At 58.1% G+C, this 26173-nt stretch overlaps 3 protein-coding genes and 1 long non-coding RNA gene across 6 annotated transcripts; 2 read left to right on the top strand and 2 right to left on the bottom strand.

Moving 5' to 3' along the window:
* Positions 1 to 86: 86 nt before the first annotated feature.
* On the top strand, positions 87 to 3885 carry NDUFA3 (NADH:ubiquinone oxidoreductase subunit A3). 2 transcript variants are annotated; one of them, XM_061389447.1, is made up of 4 exons: positions 87 to 527; positions 747 to 821; positions 2765 to 2842; positions 3664 to 3713. In XM_061389447.1, the coding sequence occupies exons 1-4, from the start codon at positions 161 to 163 to the stop codon at positions 3696 to 3698; spliced, it is 555 nt and encodes a 184-aa protein (XP_061245431.1). In that variant the 5' UTR covers positions 87 to 160; the 3' UTR covers positions 3699 to 3713. The 2 variants fall into 2 exon arrangements, with proteins under 2 accessions (XP_061245431.1, XP_061245429.1); XM_061389445.1 differs by lacking the exon at positions 3664 to 3713 and adding an exon at positions 3733 to 3885 and having other exon boundaries at positions 146 to 527.
* Positions 3886 to 3921: 36 nt separating this feature from the next.
* Positions 3922 to 11556, bottom strand: TFPT (TCF3 fusion partner). The gene is made up of 6 exons (XM_061389444.1): positions 11473 to 11556; positions 10846 to 11104; positions 5882 to 5952; positions 4719 to 4788; positions 4427 to 4639; positions 3922 to 4075 (listed from the first exon to the last, which is right to left on the bottom strand). Exons 1-6 carry the CDS (start codon positions 11493 to 11495, stop codon positions 3956 to 3958), a joined length of 756 nt encoding a protein of 251 aa, XP_061245428.1. The 5' UTR covers positions 11496 to 11556; the 3' UTR covers positions 3922 to 3955.
* A 402-nt stretch (positions 11557 to 11958) lies between these two features.
* Positions 11959 to 22929, top strand: PRPF31 (pre-mRNA processing factor 31). The gene is made up of 14 exons (XM_061389434.1): positions 11959 to 12049; positions 14200 to 14384; positions 14476 to 14536; positions 14992 to 15075; positions 15715 to 15812; positions 16388 to 16494; positions 17168 to 17337; positions 18447 to 18604; positions 18999 to 19088; positions 20636 to 20763; positions 20840 to 20912; positions 21379 to 21507; positions 21611 to 21709; positions 22536 to 22929. The coding sequence occupies exons 2-14, from the start codon at positions 14208 to 14210 to the stop codon at positions 22659 to 22661; spliced, it is 1500 nt and encodes a 499-aa protein (XP_061245418.1). The 5' UTR covers positions 11959 to 12049; positions 14200 to 14207; the 3' UTR covers positions 22662 to 22929.
* Positions 21992 to 26108, bottom strand: LOC133231156 (uncharacterized). 2 transcript variants are annotated; one of them, XR_009731061.1, is made up of 3 exons: positions 25936 to 26108; positions 24853 to 25483; positions 21992 to 24012 (listed from the first exon to the last, which is right to left on the bottom strand). It is a non-coding gene; the product is annotated as an uncharacterized LOC133231156 (long non-coding RNA). The 2 variants fall into 2 exon arrangements; XR_009731060.1 differs by having other exon boundaries at positions 21992 to 25483.
* Positions 26109 to 26173: the final 65 nt, after the last annotated feature.

Here is a 26173-nt window from a genome sequence, read left to right as displayed (position 1 = left end):
TCCACAGAAGGTCTCTAACCCTTCAGGAATGAGAGGGCTTGCAGGACGAACTGATTTTGAGCTAAGACCTCAACTGATAGATTGATCATTTGTCCTCTCGCAGACTCCGTTTGCCCATCTATAAAATGGACTCTCAGAAGTAAACTATAGATGAGGACTGATGCACTCCGCTTTAGCTGGGCTGCAGCAGGACTGGAAGTTACTCCTCCGGAACGACGTTCTGAGAAAAGCGAACCTTGGCAGGTGCGCCGAAGACAGGCTTGCGTTTAAACCCACAGCGCCGCCTCCTTTTCTACAGCCTTCAGCACCGACCGCTGTTCTGCAATACTGCGCACGCGCTGACTCAGCCGGTGGAGGCTTGCGGGTCGGGACTACAACTCCCAGAGTGCTCCGCGCCGCCACCGCCTCGGATAGCCGTTCGGCGCCACTGCGCAAGCGCGGACTCAGGCTGCGGGGCCCGTGCCCAGGGACCACAACTCCCAGAGTGCCCCGCGCCCTCGCCACCGCCGAGACCAAGATGGCTGAGAGTAAGTTCGGGTTCTGCCGGCGCGTGAAGCTGGTTCTAGGAGCCCCGGGTGGTGCAGGGGTTAGGGCAACGCGGAGCCCCTATGGAGCCAGTGGGGTCCGGGCCGGAGAGGGGTGCGGAGGTTACGAGGGGGCTCCTCCGGGGCGGTGTTGACGGAAGAGGAATAGAGGTCACCGGGGACATCAAGTGCGAGGGTGACCCTCCTCATCCATCCTTACAGGAGTCGCAGCCTTCCTCAAGAATGTCTGGGCCAAGGAACCGGTGCTAGTGGCATCCTTCGCCATTGCGGGCCTCGGTGCGTGAGTGTCCCTGGTGCGAACGTGCCTGACCCCCAACTGGCGTCCCAGCTTTACCTTCCATCCTGTAGAGGTCTCATGGCTCCCCGCCCATCATTCCATCCAGTACCCCGAGCCCCGACCCTCGCCCTCAACATCCCGTGTCCGCCCATCATTCCATCCTGTACCCCGAGCCGCGACCCTCGCCCTCCACATCCCGTGTCCCTCACACCCCGTCATTCCATCCTGTATCCCCAGCCCCGACCCTCGCCCTCAACATCCCGTGTCCGCCCATCATTCCATCCTGTACCCCGAGCCGCGACCCTCGCCCTCCACATCCCGTGTCCCTCACACCCCGTCATTCCATCCTGTACCCCGAGCCCCGACCCTCGCCCTCAACATTTCGTGTACCCGCTAGTGTGCCAATACCCCAACCCCTAATATTCTGACCCCTCCACCACCCCATCGCTCCGCACCCCATCCGCACCCACCCAAGAATTCTGTAATCCCTTGAAAGAAGTTCTCAATCCTAGGTACCCATTATAAATACCTAACCCCTTAAAAAAAAAAAAATAAGTGTGGAGAAGGAAATGGCAGCCCACTCCAGTACCCTTGCCTGGAAAATCCCATGGACAGAGGAGCCTGGTAGGCTACAGTCCATGGGTTCGCAAAGAGTCGGACACGACTGAGCGAGGTCACTTTCACTTTCCTCACCTCCTACTCTTCTCTGTCTAAAAGAAACTGGCATTCAGACCCAGATAAGATGATACGCTGGGGCACTAGCCTGCCATCTTCTAGGACGCCTAGTTTTGCAAATAAAATTGTATTCCTTGCTTCAAAAAAAAAAATAATAATAATCGCCTCACCCCCCCCACCAGACTCTGAATTGAGTTGGCGGTGGGTGGAGGTGGAGCTCGGGAATCTGGTATCTCCTGAAAATTCTCTGGTGACTCTAACGTGTCTCCCGGATGGAGAACCTCAGCCCTGGAGCTGGACTGCTCAGACTTTCAGGGGTGGGAGTGGGGCTCTCGTTAAAACACAGGCTCTGATTCAGTAGGTCTGGGAGGGGCTAGGGCAGTTGCACTAAGAAGTTCCCAGGCCTTGTCAGTAGCACTGGTGGGCAGGCCCCACACTGGGGGAGGTTTGGGACCACAGTTGTCCGGCCTGGCAGCCACGGCCCACATCAGCCCTAGAGCTCTTGCAACGGGGCTGGTATGAATTGAGATGGGCCGTATAACGCTCGTGTAAAGTACGTGCTGGATTTCAAAGACTTCCTATAACAAAAAGTATATACCCATTTTTTTTTCACGTTGATATATTGAAATAATATTTTGCATATACCTGGTTCATTTTTTAAATTTGTGCCTTTTAATTTTACTGTGGCTATTCAGTTCAGTTGCTCAGTCGTGTCTCTTTGCGACCCCATGGACTGCGGCATGCCAGGCCTCCCTGCCCATGTAAATTGCATCGCTGGTTCTTACATTCCTGTCTGACAGTGCTGGCCTGGAACACTCCTTTATATGCCCTGCCCCACCTCCCTGTGACTCCCAGCTCCCACCCCAGAGGGACTGTGGTTTCTCAATGATTGTTCTTTGAACCTCCCCCTCTTCCTTAGTTTGTAACAGTTCATGATGCCTCTGGAAGATTCCCAAGACACCCCCTGACCCATACCCCCCAATATGCTCCATGACTCATGCGCTCCTTCCGTGACCACCCCCTTCTTCCCTCCCATGCCCTCCAGGTCCCACGTGTCTGTGAGTACTTGGCTTTCACCCAACCTCTGAAAACTGTTGTACACCCTTCCGCTGACATATGGGGCTCCCAGGGTGCCAAGCGGCCTCCTGGAGGTGAACCCCTGCTCCCCTCCCCTCCACGGACCTGACCCCCATTTGGCCAAAGCTCAGCTTCTGTCTGCGGGGGTCTCCTCCTTCCCCCAGGCCTCATGCCTGTTGTGTCTCCACAGCTGTAATCCTGCCCACACTCAGCCCCTACACCAAGTACTCGCTCATGATCAACCGGGCCACACCCTACAACTACCCAGGTGAGTGAGGCCTGGCTGTGCTGGGGGCGGGGGGGCAGTAATGGGCAGGCGCGTCCTCCACAGGGCTCCAAGATTCTGCAGTGCACGCTGGACTCTGTCCTTTCGTCCTCAGTAGATGGAATCCACGTGCCATCGAGTTCACTTCTTTTTTAAAATGTATCTGGCTGCTCCGGGTTTTAGTTGCGGTACCCGAGATGGTCAGCTTCACTGCAGCAATGTGGGATCTAGTTCCCTGACAGGGTTGCACCTGGCCCCTGCCTTGGGAGCACCGCGTCTTAGCCCCTGGGCCACCGGGGAGCTCCCTCCTGTCTGGTTTTGCACTTTGTGAGTTGCTGTGGTGCTTTCAGATTTATGTCCTTGTCTGGGTTCCCAGCCTCTGTTGCTTTCCCAACTGCTGACTTTCTGGGTGTCCGCCTCTCCAGGCCTGTCCTGCTTCCTCATGTCTGTTGGGTCTTTCTCTGGGGCTCCTTTCTGTGTCCATCGTTCTGGTTTTTCACGTCTCTAGGTCTCTATCTCCCTGCTTCCCTACATCTCTTACTCTCTGACCCTTGGTGGTGGTACTTGAGTCGTTAAGTCTTGTCTGACTCTTGTGACTCCACGGACCATAGCCTGCCAGGCCCCTCTGTCCATGGGATTTCCCAGGCAAGAATGTTGGAGTGGGCTGCCATTTTCTCCTCCAGGGCATCTCCCTGACCCAGGGATCAAACCCCGTCTCCTGCATTGCAGACAGATCCTTTGCCCCTGAGCCCCCAGGGAAGCCCTCTCTGACCCTTACTTTCTCATCTCTCTCCTGGGGTCCTGTCTCCCTGTCTGAATGTAAGCTGACAGGCCAGCCCTTCTCTGGGGGCCCTGGTGATCTGCTGGTCTCAGCGGCCCCCTCCTGTCCACAGTGCCCCTCCGAGACGACGGGAACATGCCTGACGTGCCCAGCCACCCCCAGGACCCCCAGGGCCCAAGCCTGGAGTGGCTGAAGAGACTGTGAACGCCTCTGTTGACAGGGAGCAGCCCCCGCCCCAATGGCCCCAATAAATGCGTGAAAACCACCCCGAGCCTGAGTGTGTGTGGGCAGCAGCCAAGGCGAGAGTGGGGGCTAGTTTATTGGGGGGGAGTGAGTTAGTCAAAGGGGGGGCTGGCTAGGGTGGGGTAGGGCAGCAGTTTGTCTGGCCCCCGAGAAACCCAGCTTGAGTCGAGGGCCTCGTCCGCTTCAAAGCCAAAGTCTTCCTCAACCTTGATCTGGGGGAGATGAGAGTGGGGCGTGAGGAGGCCCTGGCCCGACGGCCCACAGGAGGTGGGCCCGTACACGTGTCCCCGTACATGCTCCCCAGAGCTGCCCCCACCCCCTCTCCCTGCTCTGCTGCCAGCCCGCCCGGGTATCTGTCCTTCTCCCCAGAACCTCCTCCACGTCTTCCTTCTCCACCCCCGCCTGGCATTTTCCAGCTCTTTCTCCTTCCCAGGCCAGCCTCACCCCTTTCCTCCTCCTTGCAAGGCCCTCTCTCCCCAGCCGTCCCAGCCTGGCCTTTCCCTGCTTCCCCTGTGGCCCCCGCTCCCCCTGCACCCCTCTCCCTTTCCCCCAGCCCCCCTCACCGGGGCCAGTTCCGGGGTCAGCGCAGCTCCGACTCGCCGGGTGTCGCGGGGTGCTCGCCGCCTCTTCCTCCCGCTGGGCCCCTCACCGGGGGCCGGGCTGCCTGGCTCCGGAGGTGCAGGCGTCCTCCGAGGTGGGGACAGCCCCTCTTTCTCTGGAGGCTCGTTCTCTGCATTGCCGGGGGTGGGGGCATCTGTGCCCTGGCTGCCCTCATCCTGGCAGACGGGAGAGGGGGCAGGTGAAGGCCATGTCCCGGGCTCCAGGCCCGCCTACCTGCCCGCAACCCCAGCTCACCTCCAGCACGATGGTGAACTGGCTGGAGCGGTAGTCATCGCCGTAGGAGTCCAGCACTCTCATGAGGAACCTGCAGAGAAGCCGTCAGGGGAGCCGCTTTACCTTCCGCCCGGCAGGCGGGAAGGGGATGCAGCGCAGCTCTGACCCTGAAGATCTGAGACACCCGGGTGCCCAGTGGACTCGGGGCAGGACAGGGGGACCTCTGCACCTCAGCTCCTGCTCTGGAACCCCTGGGTGTGACCCCCGCACCGGGGCGGCCTGCAGACAGTGGCACAGTAGCTCACGATGGTGCCACAGGCCCGGTGGGGTGTCGGCTCAGTAACTGGTCAAACATACATTGTCATTTTCATTGGTAGCTGGGAGGCGGGCCCAGGGCCCTCACTCATGACCCTGCCTTCTCTTCCTGCTCTCTGCTCCCACAAGCTTTTTGGTTTTCTGTCTCTTCTGAGCTCTGACCAGATGGTCCCCATAAGCCAGCGCCTGGGCGGAGCCTCTTCCATGCACCTCTCCTCTCAGCACATGCCAGCTGCTCTTGAGGCTGTCGGCTACAGAAGCCTCTGCCACCTGTCCTCTCCTCGGGCACCTGGCATGCGTTGAGAGTGAGTGACTGACGTGCGGAAATGGTCGATTCTGCTTATTTTTATTTAGTTGCGCTGAAAATCAGAACCAAATGGTTACCCGGCATGTGAAATGAGGCTCGTGTGACTGAGGGAGTGAATTTTTAATTTCACTTCTTAATGAACTTGGTCGGTTACCACTAACCATGAGAGTGGCAAGGGCCACCGAGGAGCTACGTTTTTCACTTCACGTGAATTAATTCGAAGAGTTCATGCCCCGAGGGCTCCCATTCAGTTCTCAGCAGCCCTATGATCCTGGCATTGCCCTGCCTCAATGTCTCCTCAGCAGCCTGTGATCCGGGCATTACCCTCCCTTGATGGTGGCCTAGTGCTCAGACAAGGGTGTGGCTGGCCTGGAGGCACCCAGCGGACCAGGGCTCAAGGCTGGGTCTGTGACCCTCGGGCTGGTCTCCTGCACTCCGCCCACCCCATTCATTGGGGGCACACCCGCCGCCCCAGGCCTGGGACTCAGCTTGCTGCCCAGGCCCCACCGGAGATGGTGGGGACAGAGGCTGAGACGTGAGACGCAGGCCCCAAGGGTGTTACCTCCGTTCCTGCTGGAGTCTCCGAGTTATTCTCTGCACCTGGTGGAGCCTGTTCAGGACCCGCTCGTTCACCTGCGGGGAGATGGAGAAAGCACGCGTCAGCCGGGCTCTGAGATCAGCACGGTGAGTGGGGCCCCTGGGCACCAGGGAGACTGGCCAGGGCCTCCAGGGCCTGTGTGTGTGCCGCTTCCCTGCTCACTGCCTCTCCTGTTCCACTGCCTGGTCCACTCCGCTCACACTCGAGTCCCCTGGCACGGGCCAGGCCTGGGGGCACTCAGCGCATTCCTCCCCAGGTGTCTATGAGGCTCACTTCCTTCAGACTGTGCTCAGGGACCTCCCTGAAGGTCCAGAGGTTAGACTCTGCACTTCCATGGCAGGGGGCACAGGTTCGATCCCTGCTCAGGGAACTAAGATCCCACGTGCCTCACAATGTGGCCAAAAAAAAAGAAAAACACCTGCATCAAAGGCCCCCTGCTCAGGCCTCCCCCACTTCCCACGCCAGAGCCCCAGGTCCGCCCCACTCAGCTCCGCTTTTCCGCCGCCTTCCAGCCTCTGTCTCTACTCAGTGTCCTCAGTGTCTCCGCCACCAGCACAGAAGCTCCAATGGGCTGAGGTCTGTGCCCCTGTCTCCAGGGCCCGGAGCAGAGCCTGGCAGGGGGGTGCTCCCTAAACCCTGCCAACCAGAGGACTTGTTCACAGAGTGATAGTGTTTCAAGGACTCCAAACCAGGAGACAGGCTGGAGATTAGGGCAGGAGGTGGCTGCTTTAGGTAGGGCCGTCACGGGAGATGCGTGGACTGGACTGCTCCTGGGTCAGAAGGACCTAGGTTCGAATACCAAGCTGCCCTTCTCAGCTGTGTGGCCTTGGGTAAGTTCTTAATCTCTCTGAGTCTCAAGTTTCTGCACTGGTCAAAGAGTAATAACGTAACTTACTCCTGGTTGGGGTTGGGCTAAGAGCAGAGGCTCAAGTGCAGCTCCGTTTGAGCAAATGGTGAGTCTCTCTGGAACCCAGCATCCAGCTGTTAAACAGGGCTCGGGATACCTGCTGCTGCTTGGGGGGAGGGCAGGGGGCCATGGGCTGAAGGTTCCCAGCCTGGCACAGAGTGGGTGTTCTCAGGAGAGTGCTCACTCTGCCAGCACCACCCTTGCACTGAAAGACTCTGAACAGAAGGACACAAGGAGCCTTGAAATCACTGGGAGAGAAAAGAGTCGCGTGGTCGTGGAGAGAAGAGAGGTTGAGGGGAGCTGAAGGATGGAGCGGAGCCAAAAGCCTCCTGGTCAGAAATATTCCCAGGTGGTCCAGCAGTCAAGAACCCGCCTGCCAACGCAGGAGACGTGGGTTCGATCCCTGGGTTGGGAAGATCTCCTGGAGGAGGGCACAGCAACCCACTCCAGTATTCTGCCTAGAGAATCCCATGGACAGAGCCTGGCGGGCTACAGCCCATGAGGTCACAGAGACTTGGACACGACTGAGCAACTAAACAACAACAATAATAAAAATAAATGGATCTGGTTTATATATATTATGTGTACTTATATTAGGTATCATGCCAGACATCCTGGAATGTGAAGTCAAGTGGGCCTTAGCATCACTACGAACAAAGCTAGTGGAGGTGATGGAATTCCAGTTGAGCTATTTCAAATCCTGGAAGATGATGCTGTGAAAGTGCTGCACTCAATATGCCAGCTGCTGCTGCTAAGTCGCTTCAGTTGTGTCCGACTCTGTGCAACCCCATAGACAGCAGCCCACCAGGCTCCCCCATCCCTGGGATTCTCTAGGCAAGAATACTGGAGTGGGTTGCCATTTCCTTCTCCAGTGCATGCCAGCAAATTTGGAAAGCTCAGCAGTGGCCACAGGACTGGAACAGGTCAGTTTTCATTCCAATCCCAAAGAAAGGCAATGCCAAAGAATGCTCAAACTACCGCATAATTGCAGTCATCTCACACGCTAGTAAAGTAATGCTCAAAATTCTCCAAGCCAGGCTTCAGCAATACATTAACCGTGAACTTCCAGATGTTAAGGCTGGCTTTAGAAAAGGCAGAGGAACCAGAGATCAAATTGCCAACATTCGCTGGATCATCAAAAAAGCAAGAGAGTTCCAGAAAAACATCTATTTCTGCTTTATTGACTATGCCAAAGCCTTTGACTGTGTGGATCACAATAAACTGTGGAAAATTCTGAAACAGATGGGAATCCCAGACCACCTGACCTGTCTCTTGAGAAACCTATATGCAGGTCAGGAAGCAACAGTTAGAACTGGACATGGAACAACAGACTGGTTCCAAATAGGAAAAGGAGTACGTCAAGGCTGTATATTGACACCCTGCTTATTTAACTTATATACAGAGTACATCATGAGAAACGCTGGGCTGGAAGAAGCACAAGCTGGAATCAAGATTGCCGGGAGGAATATCAATAACCTCAGATATGCAGATGACACCACCCTTATGGCAGAAAGTGAAGAGGAACTAAAAAGCCTCTTGATGAAAGTGAAAGAGGAGAGTGAAAAAGTTGGCTTAAAGGTCAACATTCAGAAAACTAAGATCATGGCATCTGGTCCCATCACTTCATGGGGAATAGATGGGGAAACAGTGTCAGACTTTATTTTTTGGGGCCCCAGAATCACTGCAGATGGTGACTGCAGCCATGAAATTAAAAGATGCTTACTCCTTGGAAGGAACATTATAACCAACCTAGATAGCATATTAAAACGCAGAGGCATTACTTTGCCAACAAAGGTCTGTCTAGTCAAGGCTATGGTTTTTCCAGTGGTCATGTATGGATGTGAGAGTTGGACTGTGAAGAAAGCTGAGTGCTGCAGAATTGATGCTTTTGAACTGTGGTGTTGGAGAAGACTTCTGAGAGTCCCTTGGACTGCAAGGAGAGCCAACCAGTCCATTCTAAAGGAGATCAGTCCTGGGTGTTCTTTGGAAGGACTGATGCTAAAGCTGAAACTCCAGTACTTTGGCCACCTCATGCGAAGAGTTGACTCATTGCAAAAGATTCTGATGCTGGGAGGGATTGGGGGCAGGAGGAGAAGGGGACGACAGAGGATGAGATGGCTAGATGGCATCACCGACTCAATGGACATGAGTTTGAATAAACTCCAAGAGTTGGTGATGGACAGGGAGGCCTGGCATGCGGCAGTTCGTGGGGTCGCAAAGAGGCGGACACGACTGAGGGACTGAACTGAACTGAATACTTGTATTAGGGCTTCCCTGGTGGCTCAGCTGGTAAAGAATCCGCCTGCAATGTGGGAGACCTGGGTTGGATCCCTGGGTTGGGAAGATCCCCTGAAGAAGGGAAAGGCAACCCACTCCAGTATTCTGGCCTGGAGAATTCCATGGACTGTATAGTCCATGGGGTCGCAAAGAGTAGGACATGACTGAGCGACTTTCACTCACTCACTCATACTTACATTACCAACTTCCTATCTATACACATACATAAAACCATGTTACAAAGAGTACTTCTAGGAATGTCTGGTAACTGCTGGTGGGGCGCATTTGTCTTGTGTGTCTTCTGCGTATTTATGAAGGACTGGGACTGCTGGCCACAGGGTATGCATAGGTTCAACCTTCATGCACTTCAGAGGAATGTATGTAATTTAATATCCAGAGCTGACCCTGCTCCAAGCACTTCCACTGGTCCTGCTGCCTTCAGCCTGGCCTTCAAATCCCCTCCCCCAACATCCCCATCAAACCAAGTGCCTCTCCAGTCCTGAGCAAACCCTGTGCTATGTGAAGTTCCTAACGTACTTCTCCAGCTTGCCGTGCTCCTGCTTACCCTAAGCCTCGGCTCAAACCTCACTCCCCTGTTAGTTCTCTGTCATCCCTGCCTCCTCTTCTCCTCTGCTCCTACCCGAGTGCAGGCCTCCTCCTCTCCTGCCTGGGCCACTACACTAGCTGCCCCCCTCTTCCAGACTCACCCAACACCACTGTCATAGGCTGGATTTTTTTTGTTTAATTGCTAAGTCGTGTCCGACTCTTTGTCCCCAAAAAGTGGTGTGTTGGAGTCCTAATTCCCAGGACCTCAGAATGTGGCCTTATTTGGACACAAGCTCTTCACAAAGGTAATCAGGCTAAATGAGGCTATTATAGAGTGGGTCCTAATCCAGTATGGCGGGACAGTCACACACACACAGAGCACAGGAAGAATGCCATGTGATTCTGAAAGCCGAGATCGACAAGCCAAGGAACGTGAAAGATCCCCAGCAAGCCACTGGAAGCCAGGGAGGGTGCCCAGAACAGATAGCAGATTCTCGCTCACAGCTCTCAGGGTGAACCAACACTCCTGACACCTCAATCCCGGACTTCTAGTCTCCAGACCCTGTGACAGTACATTTCTGTTACTGAGCCACCCGTCTGTGGTTCTTGATACAGCAGCCCTAGCAAATGAGTCCAACCAAAGACAGACAGTCTTTCAAACACCCGGACCTGATCCTGTTCCTTCCTATCTGAAACCTTTTGATCGCTCCCTTTACTCTCAAAAAAGAAAAAATCCAAACTTCTTGCTATCATGTTCGTGGCCTTTCAAGATCTGGGCCCGGCTTCCTCATACTTCCATACTCATTCTCACCAAGGAGGCTAACGCAGTGATTCAGCGGAAAGAACCTGAGTCTTGGCAAAGGCTGTGGGGATGGAGGAGGAGCTGAGAGAGATCGGAGAGGCAGAACGGACAGGACCTGAGTAAATGATGTCAGGGGTGTGAGATCTGAAAAGTCAGATCAGTGGGTTAGCAGTGAGCTGCTTTGTGCTGTCAAATGAAGCTCCTAGAGGAGACAGCCCTCCAAGGTGCCTTGCAGGGTGCCGGACACACTCTAGGTGCTAAATAATGAATGAATGAGTAGACGGAAGGTTCATTCACCTGGGCAAGGAAAGCTGGGTACCTAGACAGGCAGACACTGGGAAGGATTACTAACTCAGGCCAGAGGAGCCCCAAAGAGGGGGATCCACACTCACCTACCTGCTCGATCTCCCGGCAGCGCCGACCCAGCGCCTGGTACTTCCTGCGATTTAGTTCCCGCTGGCGCCGCCGACGGCCCCGGGCTGCCTCTTCCTCTTCATCTCGCTCCCGGAGCCCGGAGCCGCCCAGACCCCCGGACACAAACTCCACTTCGGTCTCAAGCTCGCTCTCCAGGATGTGACCACCGAAGAGCGGAGGCAGCGCCAACTCCGAGCCTGGCGGCGCCGAGAACTCCTCGAAGCCCACGGCGGCCATGGTCCTGTAAGGTCGGGGGGGCTCAGGGACCCCGACGCCCCGTCTCCTAATCCCTCCTCGTTGAGGCCTTGGAAGGAGTCCAGGCCCCTAGCCCACCCCTTCCCAGGATTCAGAAGTCCAGGCTCCCAGCCCACCCCTTCCCAGAATCCAGATCTCTTCACTGGACAGCTCAAGCCCCAACCCTTCACCCAGACCCAGGGGTCCCGGCCTCCGCCAGACCCGCAGCCTTCTGCCTCAGGATGCATCCTGCTCGAGTACGGACCCCTGACCCTAAGCTAAGGAACTGCACCCCCGCGTCAGTCCTCAGCGCAGACTGCTATCAGGCAGCTACAGTGTCTTTTGAGATTCGAAGTTTTCCTCAAAATCACTCACCCCTCTCTCTGCTCCAGTTCCATCTCTCCTGCTCGGGGAGCCCCAGGCCCCAGAACTTCCAACCTCGGCAATCTCCGTAGGTTAAGTGGTTCGCAAAACTACCCGTCCCGTCAGGCTACGCGGCTCCAACATCCGGGACTCTGCCGCCACGCCTTCTGGGAGCGGTAGTTTCCTATTTCCGGTTCCGCTCCGTAACCCTTCCACCTCCACCCCGACTCCCGGCTTAAATTAAGCCTTGCTTTCTCATTGAACGCCTCCACCGTTCGTCTCAGTTGCCCTTTATTCTTATCCTGACACCCTGTCGCGAGGCTGCGGCGAGTCTGTTTATCGGGCTCAGTTCACAGCGGGCCGCGAGCTGGATAAGGCGCCTCTCCTTTCGACCTGCTCACCCCTTCTCCGCCTAGCTTCAGGTGCTAATAAAGTTGTTGTTCCAAACGCTTCAGGAAAGACGCGGGGCGGTGGCCAATCAAAGCGCAGCTTTGCCTCGACGAGGGCGCGAGGGTGAGACGTCATCAGTGAGCGTCGAGCACTGTTTGGAAGCTATTTTCCTAGAGACCGTGGTGTGAGGAGGGAAGAGGTGAGCGTGATGGAGACGGGGGAAGGGCTAGAGGTCGGATTCCCGGGCCGCGGGGGGAGGGGAGGGAGTGAAAGTGAAAGTCGCTCATTCGTGTCCGACTCTTTGCGACCCCATGGACTGTAGTCTACCACACTCCTCCGTCCATGGGATTTTCCAGGCAGGGGTACTGGAGTGGGTTGCGATTTCCTTCTCCAGAGGATCTTCCCAACCCAGGGATCGAACCCAGGTCTCCCGCATTGTAGGCAGATGCTTTACCATCTGAGCCACCAGGGAAGTCCCTGGGCCTGGGGGGAGGAAGTATCCAAAGAGAAAGGCGGGCATTCGTAGACCGACTACCCAAGGGTCTCAGAGCGCCTTCAGGGTTACATCTCTGGGGTTTTAGCGGGAGCAGGAAAACCGTTCCTGGGTGTCTTAGTGCTTTGCATGGTGGTGCCTGGAGAAACAGGTTTAATCAAATAATTACTTGAGTAAGTAATGTGTGATGCGCCTTAGGGTACACACAGGGCGTGTGCTGTGTGTATACCAAGCAAGCTATCTACTCTGGAGCTGGAATAGAAGACGAGAACTGAAGATAAGGAGGTGTTGAGCTGGTAAAAAAGGGAGGGTATGAAGACCTAAAGCGAGGGGAAGAAGTGGGTAAGAGAAAGAAATGTGAGGACTCGTGGGGTATAGGGGATAGGGGCAGAGGCTGAGGCTAGGAAGGTGGGCTGGTGTCAGGCGAGGTCGTGGCACCTACTCCGTGCCAGGTGCTAAGCTGGGCGCTGAAAATGGACACGGTCTCTGTTTTCATGGAACTCTTAGCTTAATAGGGAAGGTGGACATCAAACAAAATGTTAGAAGTTTAGAGAATTTCAAGTGTTGAAGTAAACAAACTGGTTCATAAGTTGTATAGCAACAGAATAGGCTTCAGTCTTGGAGTCAGGGAAGATCCACGCTGCAAGAAATATTGTTTGTGTCCCTGCGTTAGGAATGAAAAAAATAATATATTCAGAGACTGGAGAAAGAAAACCAGACGTGGTTAGCATAAGGATTTAAGTCACTTATTCATTCCTTTGCCCAGTATATCTTGAATACCTACCATATGCTAGATGTTTTGTTAGGTGGTGGAGATACAGGAAACAGACAGATCCAGGCCAATGGCAGCGTAAGCACCAAGTGCTCACCACTGGACCGCTGGGGAACTCCCTGAAGCTTTTTTGAAACTTTATCTTTTTTTTTTTTTTTTGGAGTATAGTTGATTGACAGTGTTGTGTTTCTGTTTTATTGGCCAAGCTGCAGGGCATGTGGGGTTTTGGTTCCCTGACCAGGGATCACACCCACTCCCCCTGCAGTGTCTGCTCGGAGTCTCAACCACTGTCAGTCCCTCTTTTCCCTTATAGATTATTAGAAGATACTCAGTAGAGTCCCCTGTGCTATACAGCATGTCTTTGTTGGTTACCTATTTTCTGTATAGTAGCATGTATATGATACATATGTCTTACTGAAAAAGAACGGGAGGAAGGAGCAATTTCTTATTTAAAAAAAAAAAAAAAGCACTGGGGAGGACAGAGTGAGGGGATTGTACCTTGTAGAATGGTGCTTTGCATGGGCTTTACAAAAACAGTCTGTACAGCTCCCCGGGCTGGATGAGGTGCTGCTCCGGGCCTGAGGTGATTGGCCTTCAGGCTCTGGACATTTTAGGCCCTGCCTGGCTGTCCTGACATCTGAGGAGACCATTATTTCAGGATATCTATCACCCATTTGGGGCCCAGCTATTGGTGGGGTGGGGCCTCTGCAATGGGTGGAAGAAAAGGAGGATGTAAGAAGAGGTCGTATCTCATTAAGAGGAGGGGGTGTGCTTTTTCCTAATAAGTCTTAGAGACATTGGTGTGAGGCTGTGCGGTGTCTTGTCCAGTGAAGTGAGGCTGGGAAAGGTGAGCTGTGACTGGAGACCACCTGGTTCTGGGAGGTGGCTTCGCACTCAGCAGGTGTTTGTTGAGCATCTGTGATGTGCCAGGCACCGTTAGGAGCCGGAGAGCAAAGCAAATGAACGTACCTTGTCCCTGCGGTGCCTGCGTGCGAGTGGGGTTGATCAAGAAGGACCAGGGCCTTCTGGCCGGGGGAGCCCCACTCCCCATAGTGAGGGGGAGCCCTGCTCTTCCTCCCTACAGGCCTCAGGATGTCTCTGGCTGATGAGCTCCTGGCCGACCTCGAGGAGGCGGCAGAAGAGGAGGAGGGAGGAAGCTATGGGGAGGAGGAGGAGGAGCCAGCCATCGAGGATGTGCAGGAGGAGACCCAGCTGGATCTTTCTGGGGACTCAGTCAAGAGCATCGCCAAGCTGTGGGACAGCAAGATGGTGAGCGGAGGTCCCAGGCATGCCGATGCGGGCAGCAGCCCCCTTTTCCTGGTGGGACCTGGGCTCTGACTCTGCTCTCCTCCCCGCACAGTTTGCCGAGATCATGATGAAGATTGAGGAGTACATCAGCAAGCAGGCCAAAGCTTCAGAAGGTGCCTTCTCCCCTTCCACTCGTGAAAATACTGTCGCCACTGTCGTGATCAGAGCGTGAAGAGACAGTAACAGACTGGAGGAAGAGCTGTACCAGGAGAGGGAGCCGTGGGCCAGGCACCCCAGGGTGCAGCTTAGGGAACAGACACAGTGCTGGTTCTCCCCGCCCTCGAGCTTCCAGCCTTTCAGGAGCCCTCAGACATTATTCTGGGGAGTATGGCTTCTAGTCCTCAGGGAGCCCCGAGAGGGTTTAGTTCCAGGGAGAGATAAGGTCAAATCTAGACTGGCCGGGATGGAAAGACGGGAGGTTTGCAGACATGCAAACCTGTTCCCTAGTTTCTTCTTCAGCCCCTCTGTGCCCCGCTCCAGCCACATCCCTGGCCTCACCCAGCTGGGACCTGGGAAGGGGTGGGTGCTTAGACACACACCCATACCAAGCTATTTCTCGTCCCCACAGTGATGGGACCGGTGGAGGCGGCCCCTGAGTATCGGGTCATCGTAGATGCCAACAACCTAACAGTAGAGATCGAGAATGAGCTCAGTGAGTACCGGGAAGGGCAACCAGTGAAGATCGAGAACGAGCTGAGTGAGCACTGGGAGGGCAAGCAGAAACAGCCCTGCCTGGTGTCCCCCACAGCCTCTCCCGTCCCCATTTGAGGGGCGGGCAGGATCCCAGGCCACCGTCCCTGCTGGCCTTGCCCAGGGTCTTGCCCCTAAGCCCCTGTATTAGCTCAAACATAGGTTCAGCTACTGAACAGAATGGTGACATGAGAAGGAAGTTTATTTTCCTCTCATGGGAAAGTCTGGATGAGGAGCCCAGGCTGTCTGAGTCTTACTGATCTGTCACCTGTTTCATGGTACAAAGTGACTACCTACCTCCAGCCATCACCTCTACATCCCCATCAGCAAAAAAAATCAGGAGAGAAGAGGAGGAGGGCACATTTTTTCCTTTAAAAGAGTGACCTGGAAGTTGCCCGTGTGACTTGCTCTCACGCCTTATGGACCAGAACTGATCTACACAGCCGCAGCCAGCAGTAGGGGCAGCCTTTGTGCTGTGCGTCTGTGAACCCAGCTGCCATGAGGGGCTCCCTCACTGCAGGACGAAGGGCAGATGGGTGCTGGGGGAGCCCGCGGCATTTGCCTGCCCCTCATCAGGCTCCTGCCCGCCCTGTGCCCCCAGACATCATCCACAAGTTCATCCGGGATAAGTACTCAAAGCGATTCCCCGAGCTGGAGTCCCTGGTCCCCAATGCCCTGGATTACATCCGCACCGTCAAGGTGAGTGCAGAGGAGGGGCCCCCAGCCACCACGCCTGTTGAGAGCGCCCTGCTCTTGGACCCTCTGGGTCTGAGCTGGGGGGTCACTCAGCTCTAGGCCAGAGGCAGGATGGGAACAGGGAGCAGAGATTGGGGGAAGCCAAGACCCCAAGATGGCAACAGGCCCTGGAGCGTTCAGGGAGAGGGAGGAGGCAGGTGTAAGACGTCATCAAGTCAATCTGGCCCCTGAGGCTCTGGGTCTGAGGGGAAGGTCCCTACGGGAGGGTCAGGCATGTGAAGGTGGGACACCACCCAGCACCCAGGCTCCCGCGAGAGTCGAGCAGATGGGGGTGGGGAGGAGACGCGGTCAGACCGCACTCGGAGTGGACACGGGCAGCAGGCCTGTGGCGGCAGCCAGTCCTCCGCAGGTGGACTGTCTGCTTCCGGGTGAGCCCATCCGGGGCAGACAGTGCAGATGCTTTGAGCCGCGGGGTTGTGGGAACTAGGGGTAGACGGGGGCGGCCACTGTCCCTGCAGGAGAGGTTCTAGAGCCTCCTAAATCCCCGGGCCTCCCCCCCTTACCCCCTCCTCCCCCAGGAGCTGGGCAACAGCCTGGACAAATGCAAGAACAATGAGAACCTGCAGCAGATCCTGACCAACGCCACCATCATGGTCGTCAGCGTCACTGCCTCCACCACCCAGGGGTGCGTACCCAGCAGGCCCGTCTGACAGCTGTTGGTCGTGGGGCCCCCGCGGCACGGGTATCGGGGTCAGGAGGACTGGTCCCTGCACTGCCACGTGTTCGCCAAGCACCTCCTGCAAGCCGGGCTCTGGGCCCGGGGTCCCCGGCAGTGGGAAGCCAGCCTCCCCCCAGAGCCTGTGGTCCTGAGGGGTGCGGCGGAGGGCAGGCCTGTAATTAGAAGTGGCATCCCCTAACGAGGGGCACGCGGGGTCTCCCCCTGCCCCTCAGTGTCTGTGGCGGGCCTGAGAGAAGGGCAGAGGCGTATCGCCCCACAGCAGGGCTCTGACCGGACAAGCCGTGAATGGGCAGGGTCGACGGCAGCTGGTGACGGTGCTCCTGGGGAGCAGCTGGACAGGGGCCTGGCTGGTCGGCAAGGCCAGGCCTGCAGGGTCCAGGGAGTTGAAGGGAGCGTTTCAGAAAGAGGGAACACCTGCAAAGAGCCCGGCTGCAGCCTGGCCTGGGCCAGCTTGCCTCCCCCGGGCAGAGAAGGGAAAGCGGCAGGGATGTGCCACCACGGGCTGCTTCGCTTCCAGGCCTCGGGGCTGGCGGGGAGGGTGGGGCCCCTCAGCACTCAGGACAGGACCCCCGGAGGTCAGGGTCACTCGGTCTGCCCCAGCTGCACCCCCACCCTGCAGGCAGCAGCTGTCGGAGGAGGAGCTGGAGCGGCTGGAGGAGGCCTGCGACATGGCGCTGGAACTCAACGCCTCCAAGCACCGCATCTACGAGTACGTGGAGTCGCGGATGTCCTTCATCGCCCCCAACCTCTCCATCATCATCGGGGCCTCCACCGCCGCCAAGATCATGGGTGAGGCCGGGCCCTGCACCCGTGACTTCGGGGAGGCCTGTCCCTTTCTTGGGAATCGGGGGGTGTTCTACACGTCCTGGGGCCCAGCACGCGGCCACCACCCCCACCCGCTCGTCTGTCCGGAGATCGCAGACCAGCGTGGCGGCCGGCAGAGCTGGGGCCCGGCAGCTGCAGGGGCGGTGGGGCACGGCCAGTGGGGGGGCCGGGGGCCCGGGGCTGCCTGGTGATGGGTCAGCTCTCTGCGCCCCAGGGTTCCCCGCAAGATGTGGGTGCTGGTCCTGGCAGCGTGATAGGAATAGAGTGCGTCCGTTCCTCCTCGGGGCTCTCTGCGGCTGCAGAGCGCCCCCCACCGCCTCCCCCAGGCACCTGGTCCTTTCAGCCAAGGAACACTTCAGGGCACATGTGTGATAAAGCAGCGTGTCAGTCACCGCAGGCGGGGCTTCGACGGCGAGATCTGTCCTCGGGATAGACTGGCACTGGGTGTCGGGGGGTGGGGTGCTTCCGCGGCCTCACCTCGGGGGTGGACGGCCCCTGCTCGCGTGTCCTCTCCTGGTCACCCCGTGTCCCGGTCTCCTCCTCCCATCAGGGCACCTGTCCTCGTGGTTGGGGGTCCAGCCTGGGACATCGTCTCACCTGGCTCACCCCTGTAAAGGCCCTGTCTCCAGATTCTAAAATGTTGGGGGCTTAGGACTTCAGCGAGTGAATTTGTGGGGGACACAGTTCTGTCCGTGAGGCAGGCGTGTGCAGGATTGCGGAAAGGATGAACTCCTGCTTCCCCCACTGCCCACCACCTCTGACCTCCCATCTTTGGGCAAACCATGTCACGCACCTTGGTTTCCACCCTGGAGACCAGCGGGGGTGTTGCCCGCATCTGCAGGCCACGTGGCTTCCCAGACACGGGTCAGGTTCCTTGTGCGCCAGGGGCTCACTGTGCAGCCTCCGGCACGTTGCTTCGCCTCTCGGAGCCCCTCTGAATCCCCCCAAGATGGGACACGTTGACGCTCCCTGGCGGGGCCCCCTCAGAGCTGCGGCCGGAAACTCTTGTGAAGGTGCAGTGCTCGGCGGACCCCCCTGCCATCCCACTGATGCCTGCCCCCCTCCTGCCTCAGGGGTGGCCGGCGGCCTGACCAACCTCTCCAAGATGCCCGCCTGCAACATCATGCTGCTTGGGGCACAGCGCAAGACACTGTCGGGCTTCTCGTCCACCTCGGTGCTGCCCCACACCGGCTACATCTACCACAGTGACATCGTGCAGTCCCTGCCCCCGGTGAGCGCCCCCTAGGTCCCCGGGTCACTGCTGGCGGCAGGCGTCGGGAGCCAGAGGGCGGGCCGCACAGGCGGGTGCAAGGAGGCCGGAGCGATGGGCTGGCCTGGGGTTCCGCCAGTGCCACCCACCTGCCGGGAACGGAGCCTGAGCTCCAAGCCTCAGTCTCTCCGTCTGTACGTGCGCGAACTGGACCTGGTTCGTCTGCAGACGGGAGAGGAGGTGGAAAAAGACCCCAGTGATGATCACTGGTTACTGTGACGCATCAGTGCAGGCCCACAGCCGCAGTGGAGGTGGAGGCTGCCGTGCAGAGAGGGCGGCAAGGTGGCAGTTCTGGGAAGCGTGGGCTCTGAGGCTCCTGCCTCGCTCTGACCTGCTTCCTTGTCTGTTGCCCCAGGATCTGCGGCGGAAAGCCGCCCGGCTGGTGGCCGCCAAGTGTACTCTGGCAGCTCGCGTGGACAGCTTCCACGAGAGCACGGAGGGGAAGGTGAGGGCGGCATCGGCGTCCGAGTGGCTTGTCTGTGGTCTATCTGTGGCCTGTCTGTCGTCCATCGAGGAGCGCAGTCATCAGAAGACGCCCCTGCACGGGGACTCACGGGGTTGGGGGGCGGGGGTGTTGTCAGGCCCCACCCAGAGCGGCGTCCCCTCCCCCACACTGCCATGATGATGGCCTCAAGTGCAGTGGCCCAAAGGGACACGGGTTTGTGGTCTTAGAGTCCTGTAGGTCAGAAGCCCACGGGGGTTCCCCGAGCTGAAGCTGCGGTGCTGGCCGAGTTTGCTCCTCCGGAGGCTTGAGCTCGGGAGGGCCGCTCCCGGCCGTTTCCAGCTTCCTAGGGCCACCGCGCCCCCTGCTCGGGGCCCCTGCGTCCATCTTCAGAGCCAGCACAGCATCTGCATGCTCTCCCTGCTCTGCCCCTGCCTGCACTTCTTCTCTGACCCTTTAAGGCCCCGGTGATCCCACTGGGATCCCACACACACCACTAAGCTCTCATTCCCCGTTTCGAGATCCCCAACCCAGTCACACCTGCAGAGCTCCGCTTGTCAGGTAGTGATGAGCTCACAGGAACCAGTTGGTAGTAGACACCCTAGGGCCGGGGAGGAACGTCTCTGCTGCATCGGGGTAACTGGACACCTTGGGGTGGGGGAGGAACTTCTCTGCTGCACCGGGGTCTGTCTGGACACCCTGGGGCAGGGGAGGAACTTCTTTGCCGCAGCGGAGTGTCTCTCTGGACACCCTGGGGTGGGGGAGGAACGTCTTAGCTGCATCGGGGTCTCTGGACACCCTGGGGTGGGGGAGGAACTTCTTTGCCGCACCAGGTCTGTCTCCTGTGCCAGCTCTGCCCCTAAGCTGGTATTTATCCCGTCAGCCTATCTTCTTGGGTAGGCCTGTTCTGTGACAGGAGACGTGTCCATCCCGTGCAGTATGGTTTTCCAGGCACCCAGCCTGGCACAGTGTTTGGGCCTCTCTGACCACGGGATACAGCAGTGACCCAGCCAGACGAAAGTCCTACCCTGTGGCTTCTCCACTCTGGCTGTGGGCGGGCGGTGATGGGGAGACACACGCTGGTCAATATGCAGGGCATCCAGGGTGCTGAGTAGAGACGGTGGGGAGAGGAGGTCATGGAGGTGCCGAGGGAGCTTAGATTGATGAACCTGGAAGGCGGGAGGGCTGCTCTGAGGAGGTGAGGGTTTAATGTGGACCTGCGAGCAGAGAGCAGGCGAGTCCCATGGACACTGGGGGATGGGGTCTGAAGCAGTCGGATGGTCAGCGCCAGGCTGGAGCCCAGCGAGCCCCGGGGAGGGGGAGCTGGTGGGACAGGGTGTGTCACGTTGAGCCTGTGCACCCTGGGGAGAGCCTGGCTCCTCAGAGGAGCTGATGGGGGCCAACTGAGGTCCTTCCTGAAGGAAGAGCCCAGAGGGATTCTCAGGTGTGGCGGTCTCCAGGGCATCCCCCTTACTGACCTGAGAGGAGCTGGGGTGGGGTCAGGCCAGGCCTATGGGAGCTGCTGCCGGACCCCAGCCCACATTCCGCAGGTGGGCTACGAGCTGAAGGACGAGATTGAGCGCAAGTTTGACAAGTGGCAGGAGCCACCTCCCGTGAAGCAGGTGAAGCCACTGCCTGCGCCCCTTGATGGGCAGCGCAAGAAGAGAGGCGGCCGCAGGTGGGGCCCGGGGACCAGGCGGGGCGGGAAGGGCTGAGGCCCCCCCTTCCCGGCTGACCCCCCTGGTCCGCCCCAGGTACCGCAAGATGAAGGAGCGGCTGGGGCTGACAGAGATCCGGAAGCAGGCCAACCGCATGAGCTTCGGAGAGGTCACACCCCCCTACCTCGCGCCCCTGCATCCCCTCCACTCCTATGGCCATGGCAACACCTCAGCCTCTTCCCTGGTCCCCTGGCCTCCACTCTCTCCCAGCCCCAGAGGGATCTCCGTGACCGCACAGGCCCCCAGGCTCACCCCCCACCTTCCCCACCCCACCACCCTGCTGTCCAGGGCTTCCCAGGCACCACCCCTGCCAGGCCTTTGCTACCTAAGTAAGCATCACCCCGCTGGTCCTGCCGGAACTAGCTCGCGTGTCATCAGTGAAAACTGTTTCGGTTCTTCACACGGCACAGACACACACACATTCCCCCTCAGCTCAAGCAGTAGTAACAGGACCCGTGCTCCTCACCGGGGCCCCAGCAAGGCTCCTTGCGCTCGGGGCCCAGGCAGTCCCGGGTGGGTTGGAGCCCTGGGCTGACTGAGGGGCGGCTGACACCTGGACGTCTCCCCTCCACCAGATCGAGGAGGACGCCTACCAGGAGGACCTGGGTTTCAGCCTGGGCCACCTGGGCAAGTCGGGCAGCGGGCGGGTGCGGCAGACACAGGTGAACGAGGCCACCAAAGCCAGGATTTCCAAGACGTTGCAGGTGCGGGCTGGGTCCCGGGGATGGGGGCGGGGCCTGGGGTACGGGGTCAGGCACGGGTGTGCAGACCCAGGCCACAGCCCTGAGCGCCCTGCCCTCCCCGCAGCGGACCCTGCAGAAGCAGAGCGTGGTGTACGGTGGGAAGTCCACCATCCGCGACCGCTCGTCGGGAACCGCCTCCAGCGTGGCCTTCACCCCACTCCAGGTACTGGCTCTCTGGGGGCAGCAGGCCCAGGGAAGGCCATGTTCCCCCATCCTGGGCTGCTGCTTCCTTACGTGCCCCACTTTGGGGCTGCCATTGGTTTGGGCGGGGGGCTCCAAGAAGCCCCTGAGGTTGAATCGGGATTCCCAGCACACGGCGAGGTTTGCAGGGACCACTGAGTGTCTGTGGCCCCGAGCAGGCCCAGCCGCTCCCACCCGAGGGATGCCTGCTGAATTCCGGGGGCACTGTCGCAGGCGCTGAGGTGGACAGACACACACCAGGGAGTTCTGCCCTCTAGGAGTTTATCTCAGGGGTCAGACAAGTAAGATACATAGTGTGTCGGGAGGTGGAGAGTGCTGGGGATGAAAGGACTAGGGAGACGGAGCCTTCAGAGGCAGCCTCAGCGAGATGCGAATCCCCGGGTGTGAGACACTTGAATCAACGCCGGCCACGCATCAGACCCCCAGAGCAGGTCGTTAAGTCCTAGCTGGGGCTGCGGGCAAACTTCTTACTTCTTGGACTCGGTGTCCTCATTCAGGAACTGAACGGGATCAGCCTTTCTCACACGGTGGTGTATTTAAAATCGCCTGGGGAACTTGTTACAAATTCAGGGATCTAGGTCCTCCCGGCTCGCCTCACCCCCAGAACCACAGAGGATCTCCCAGGGTAGGGGAGACCTGGGGGCTGGCATGCCCTCCGCATGCTTGCCCAGAACCCCAGGCCCATCAGGAAGGGCTGTGGGCCCCTGACACGCCACAATTCCCTCACTGGGAGGCTGTTAGAGACCAGGCCGTCTCCCCACCCCGCCCCATGTCCCTCCCCTGCCCAGGGCCTGGAGATTGTGAACCCACAAGCAGCAGAGAAGAAGGTGGCGGAGGCCAACCAGAAGTACTTCTCCAGCATGGCCGAGTTCCTCAAGGTCAAGGGCGAGAAGAGCGGCATCACGTCCACCTGAGGGGGGTGCCCGGCCATCACTGGCCGGAGGGACACGGGGGCCCCCCCCAAGGGGGTCGGGGCCCAGAGGGCCTGGGGCTGCCAGCAGGGAGCAGCACCCCAGGCCAGCCGCTGTGGCGTGACGGCCAGTGAGGCCTGGGAGGAGCTGGCCCCCGTGTGGAGCTCGCCGCCCCCTCTGCAGACACACAGCCAGGCCTCACCACGCGTCGTCTTTAACTGGGAAAGGAGGTACCTTTGGAATGGACGTAATTAAAAGCACGTTATCAGGATCCAGTCTTGGCGAGTGAGCGTTTGTCAGCCACCTGGGTGGCTGAGGAGTCAGCGCTCTGGGGTCTGGTGAGCAGAGCTTGGGCTCCGCAGAACCCAGGTCCACCCTGGGCCTGTCACCTCGTCCTCGTGCGGTTCCGGGGCGAGGGGCGCCCTGTCCATCTCCAGGCCCCTTCGAGAACCGCGCTCATTCTGAGGCCCCAGCTTCCAGCACAGGCCACCTGGGTGCTTGCGGCATTTGGACGGTTGGTCTCCACCCTGCAGGCCTCCCCTCTCACATCGCCAGTCGCACCCGTGGGGACACAGAGATGCTCAGGAAGCACTCAGCACCGGGCTCAGCCTCAGGGCCCCGTCACGGGGGCACTGTTGTTACTCCAGTGTTGGCTGAGGACTTCCCGCTCCCACCCTGGTGCGCCAAGCCCTGCTTGTGCAGGGCAGACAGGCGCCCTGCCCTGGGGGGCACCCAGCACTATGAAAGCACCTGCCAGGTAAGGAGAGTGCTGTGCCTCCAGGGGCCGCCTGCTCTGCGCTGGGAGCTAGCTTCAGAGCTACTTGCTGACCTGTGAGGTCAGCCATCCTCAGCCACCCTGGAGGAGCAGCCCCACGGGGAGCCAGGCCTCTCCAGCTCACAGTGTCTCCTTGGGCCTCTCTCCAGCTCATTGGGTCTTGGCTGAAATCTCTCTCCACGGGGCTCCCCCGTCACCACTCGGGGCTCTGTGTGTCTCTGGACCCCAGTCTCCCCCTCATCCCAGGGGTACTCTTCCCCTCCCTCACGTGAAAGAGTGTGCACACCTGGGAGGTTCTTTCTGAAGGCAGATAACCCCAGGCCACAGAACTGTCTTCCCAGACTTACCCTGGATCTGTGTAGATCAGCCTTGCTTGAAAGTGACGACCTCTGCTGACCTCTGCCTGTGGGTCTGCCAGGGAAGGGCCACCTGTCAGAGTCCCCGCCCCGGCCACACTGAACCGTTGAACCAGTGGACAGGGGCACGGAGATGGAGTCTCAAGGAATCCCAGTCACCTGGCCTGACAGTCCCGCATCCTCTTAGAACAGTTTCTCCAGGTTTAGTATGCTTCAGGATCACCTGGAAGGAGTTTGATTCAGCTGGTCTATGTGTTTGTGTGTGTTTTTAGTCTCTCAGTCATGTCCGACTCTTTGTGACCCCATGGGCTGTAGCCCGCTAGGCTCCTTTATCTGTGGGATATCCCAGAAGAGAATACTGGAGTGGGTGACCATTCCCTTCACCAGGGGATCTTCCCCCCTCAGGGATCGAACCTGCGTCTCCTGCACTGACAGATGATTCTTTCCTGCTGAGCCGCCAGGGAAGCACACAGTCTATGGTGGGGCTCAAACACATGCCTTTTTAACAACTTCCCAGGTGGTGTTTATTGCTGCCAATGCAGGGACTAACATTTTGAAAACTACTACTCTAGAAAGTTCTCTACCAGATTAGCAGCATGTTCGAATCATCTTCAGAGTCAATTACCATGTCTGGTTCCCATCCCAAGAAACTCTTGATTTAATCGGTCTAGGGCAAGGCCTGAGTATCTGAATTGTTTTAAGCCCCCAGGTGCTTCTAATGTGCAGCCAAATTTGAGAACCATTGCCCTAGACCCTTGCTACTCAAAGTGTGAACGGTGGGCCATCACCATCACCTGGGAATCTTAGAAAGCAGGGCCTGGGACCTCCTGAATCAGAATTTGCATTTGACAAACCCCCAAGGGATTTTTAAGCCATCTTAAAGATATTACTCTATCCAGGGACCACATGTTGAATAACAAGACTGTTATGGATCAATAACTCTTCAACTCTAGTGATCAGCCAAGAAGTTTGTAGAAATAGAGATCCCTAGGCTTCACTCCCCAGGCCTGGGTGATCCTGAAAGCAGTGCCTGCCTTGCCACAGGTGATTCCAGTGTTCTCACCTGCATCTCCCCTGGAGTTCCTTAGTTTCCTCCTCTTAGAGGAGCTGGGCAGACCTGACTTCCCATCTCCACTGTGTGGCCCAGGGCAAATGCCTCCTGGTTTGCAGAAGCACCGGTACCTAGCAAGTCTTAACCACAAGTCATTCCCCGTATTCATCCATGTATTCATTCAGCAAATGAATTCATTCAGCAAACGAGAGGAGAAGACTCAAATCATTAGGAAAAGGATGGCATACTCGCAAAAGTAGGTTCTAATGAACAGGGCTCATGGGACCGCTCAGAACGGGAGGTTAGGGAAGTTTTCCCTCCAAGAGAAGACCACCGAGCTGAGATGTGAAGGACCAGTAGGCGACAATCATGGTGGGGGGGAGGTGCGCGGGGCGGGGGCGGGGGACGGAATCCCATCTGTACCTTCTGCGGCGTCCTCACGACAACAAGCGAACGGAGGTGCGGAGGAGACTTACTGTCCCACAATCACGTCACCATTCAGAGGAAGGCCAAAAACTCCATGCCACTTTCCAACCAGTGCAGCTATGCGTGATGTCAGTGACTTGGGGCATTATCTTCTGCTTCCTTTTCTTCCTTCCTCTGAGTTTCAAAGATGGGCCGTGCAACTGAGAGACCGGTCCGCCTGGCCAAGACACAAGGCAGGCGGAAGGATGCGCGCTGGTCCCAAGCTTGCCTGCGATGCCCGGTTTCACACGCTTACAGGAGCGGGTACCGCCCACTCGTCACATCGTTGGACGGACAGAAATGAACGACAGCCGGGCCCACGAAGGGGAAGGGGTGGACGCTCTTGCCTGGCTCCGCCCTGGGGCTGCCTTGATTGGCAGGTGCCTTCAACCTGGCCCCCGCTTTGAAGGCACCTGTCTGTTTCCGATTAGGTACGCGGCCTTTAACGCCCACTCTCCATGCCTTTCTCCGCTTTCCCCACCCACTCCTGGACCAGCCAATGACTGCAGGGCAGAATGTCCCCCCACGACCAATGGAAGACGGCTCCAAACTTGACGGACGACTTCCCGCCCCTGATCAGCCTAGCTCCTCCCTCCGACCAATTGGGTTACGAGAGGGGGGCGGGCGTACCCAATCAGGGCGACACAGGCATCTGGATTGACGCACAAGTCCTCGCGCTGGCGTGTTGTGCCCCGAGGCGGGAGGAGTAGGCGGAGCGGGGAAGACAGCGTGAGCCAATCCTAGCAGCCCGCGGGGGAAGCCAATCGAACGCCGCGCCTTGCAGCGATTGTCCAATCACCGAGAGGGAGCCGGCCGCATCCCGAACAAGAACCAATAGAGCGAGCTCGACGGGCAAGAGCGACATGCG

Source organism: Bos javanicus, chromosome 18, assembly GCF_032452875.1.
Source record: "Bos javanicus breed banteng chromosome 18, ARS-OSU_banteng_1.0, whole genome shotgun sequence".
Taxonomy (NCBI): Eukaryota; Metazoa; Chordata; class Mammalia; order Artiodactyla; family Bovidae; genus Bos; species Bos javanicus.
This window is presented reverse-complemented; position numbering and strand designations above follow the sequence as displayed.

Excerpts from the sequence above, each read along its gene's own strand:
- NDUFA3 (XM_061389445.1), top strand. The coding sequence starts at position 161 with ATGCACTCCGCTTTAGCTGGGCTGCAGCAGGACTGGAAGTTACTCCTC. Across the intron at positions 528-746 it reads CGAGACCAAGATGGCTGAGA|GAGTCGCAGCCTTCCTCAAG; the intron begins GTAAGTTCGGGT and ends CCATCCTTACAG. Across the intron at positions 822-2,764 it reads CTTCGCCATTGCGGGCCTCG|CTGTAATCCTGCCCACACTC; the intron begins GTGCGTGAGTGT and ends GTGTCTCCACAG.
- TFPT (XM_061389444.1), bottom strand. The coding sequence starts at position 11,495 with ATGGAACTGGAGCAGAGAGAGGG. Across the intron at positions 5,953-10,845 it reads GCTGCCGGGAGATCGAGCAG|GTGAACGAGCGGGTCCTGAA; the intron begins GTAGGTGAGTGT and ends ATCTCCCCGCAG. Across the intron at positions 4,789-5,881 it reads AGACTCCAGCAGGAACGGAG|GTTCCTCATGAGAGTGCTGG; the intron begins GTAACACCCTTG and ends GCTTCTCTGCAG.
- PRPF31 (XM_061389434.1), top strand. The coding sequence starts at position 14,208 with ATGTCTCTGGCTGATGAGCTCCTGGCCGACCTCGAGGAGGCGGCAGAA. Across the intron at positions 16,495-17,167 it reads ACTGCCTCCACCACCCAGGG|GCAGCAGCTGTCGGAGGAGG; the intron begins GTGCGTACCCAG and ends CCCACCCTGCAG. Across the intron at positions 20,764-20,839 it reads AAGAAGAGAGGCGGCCGCAG|GTACCGCAAGATGAAGGAGC; the intron begins GTGGGGCCCGGG and ends GGTCCGCCCCAG.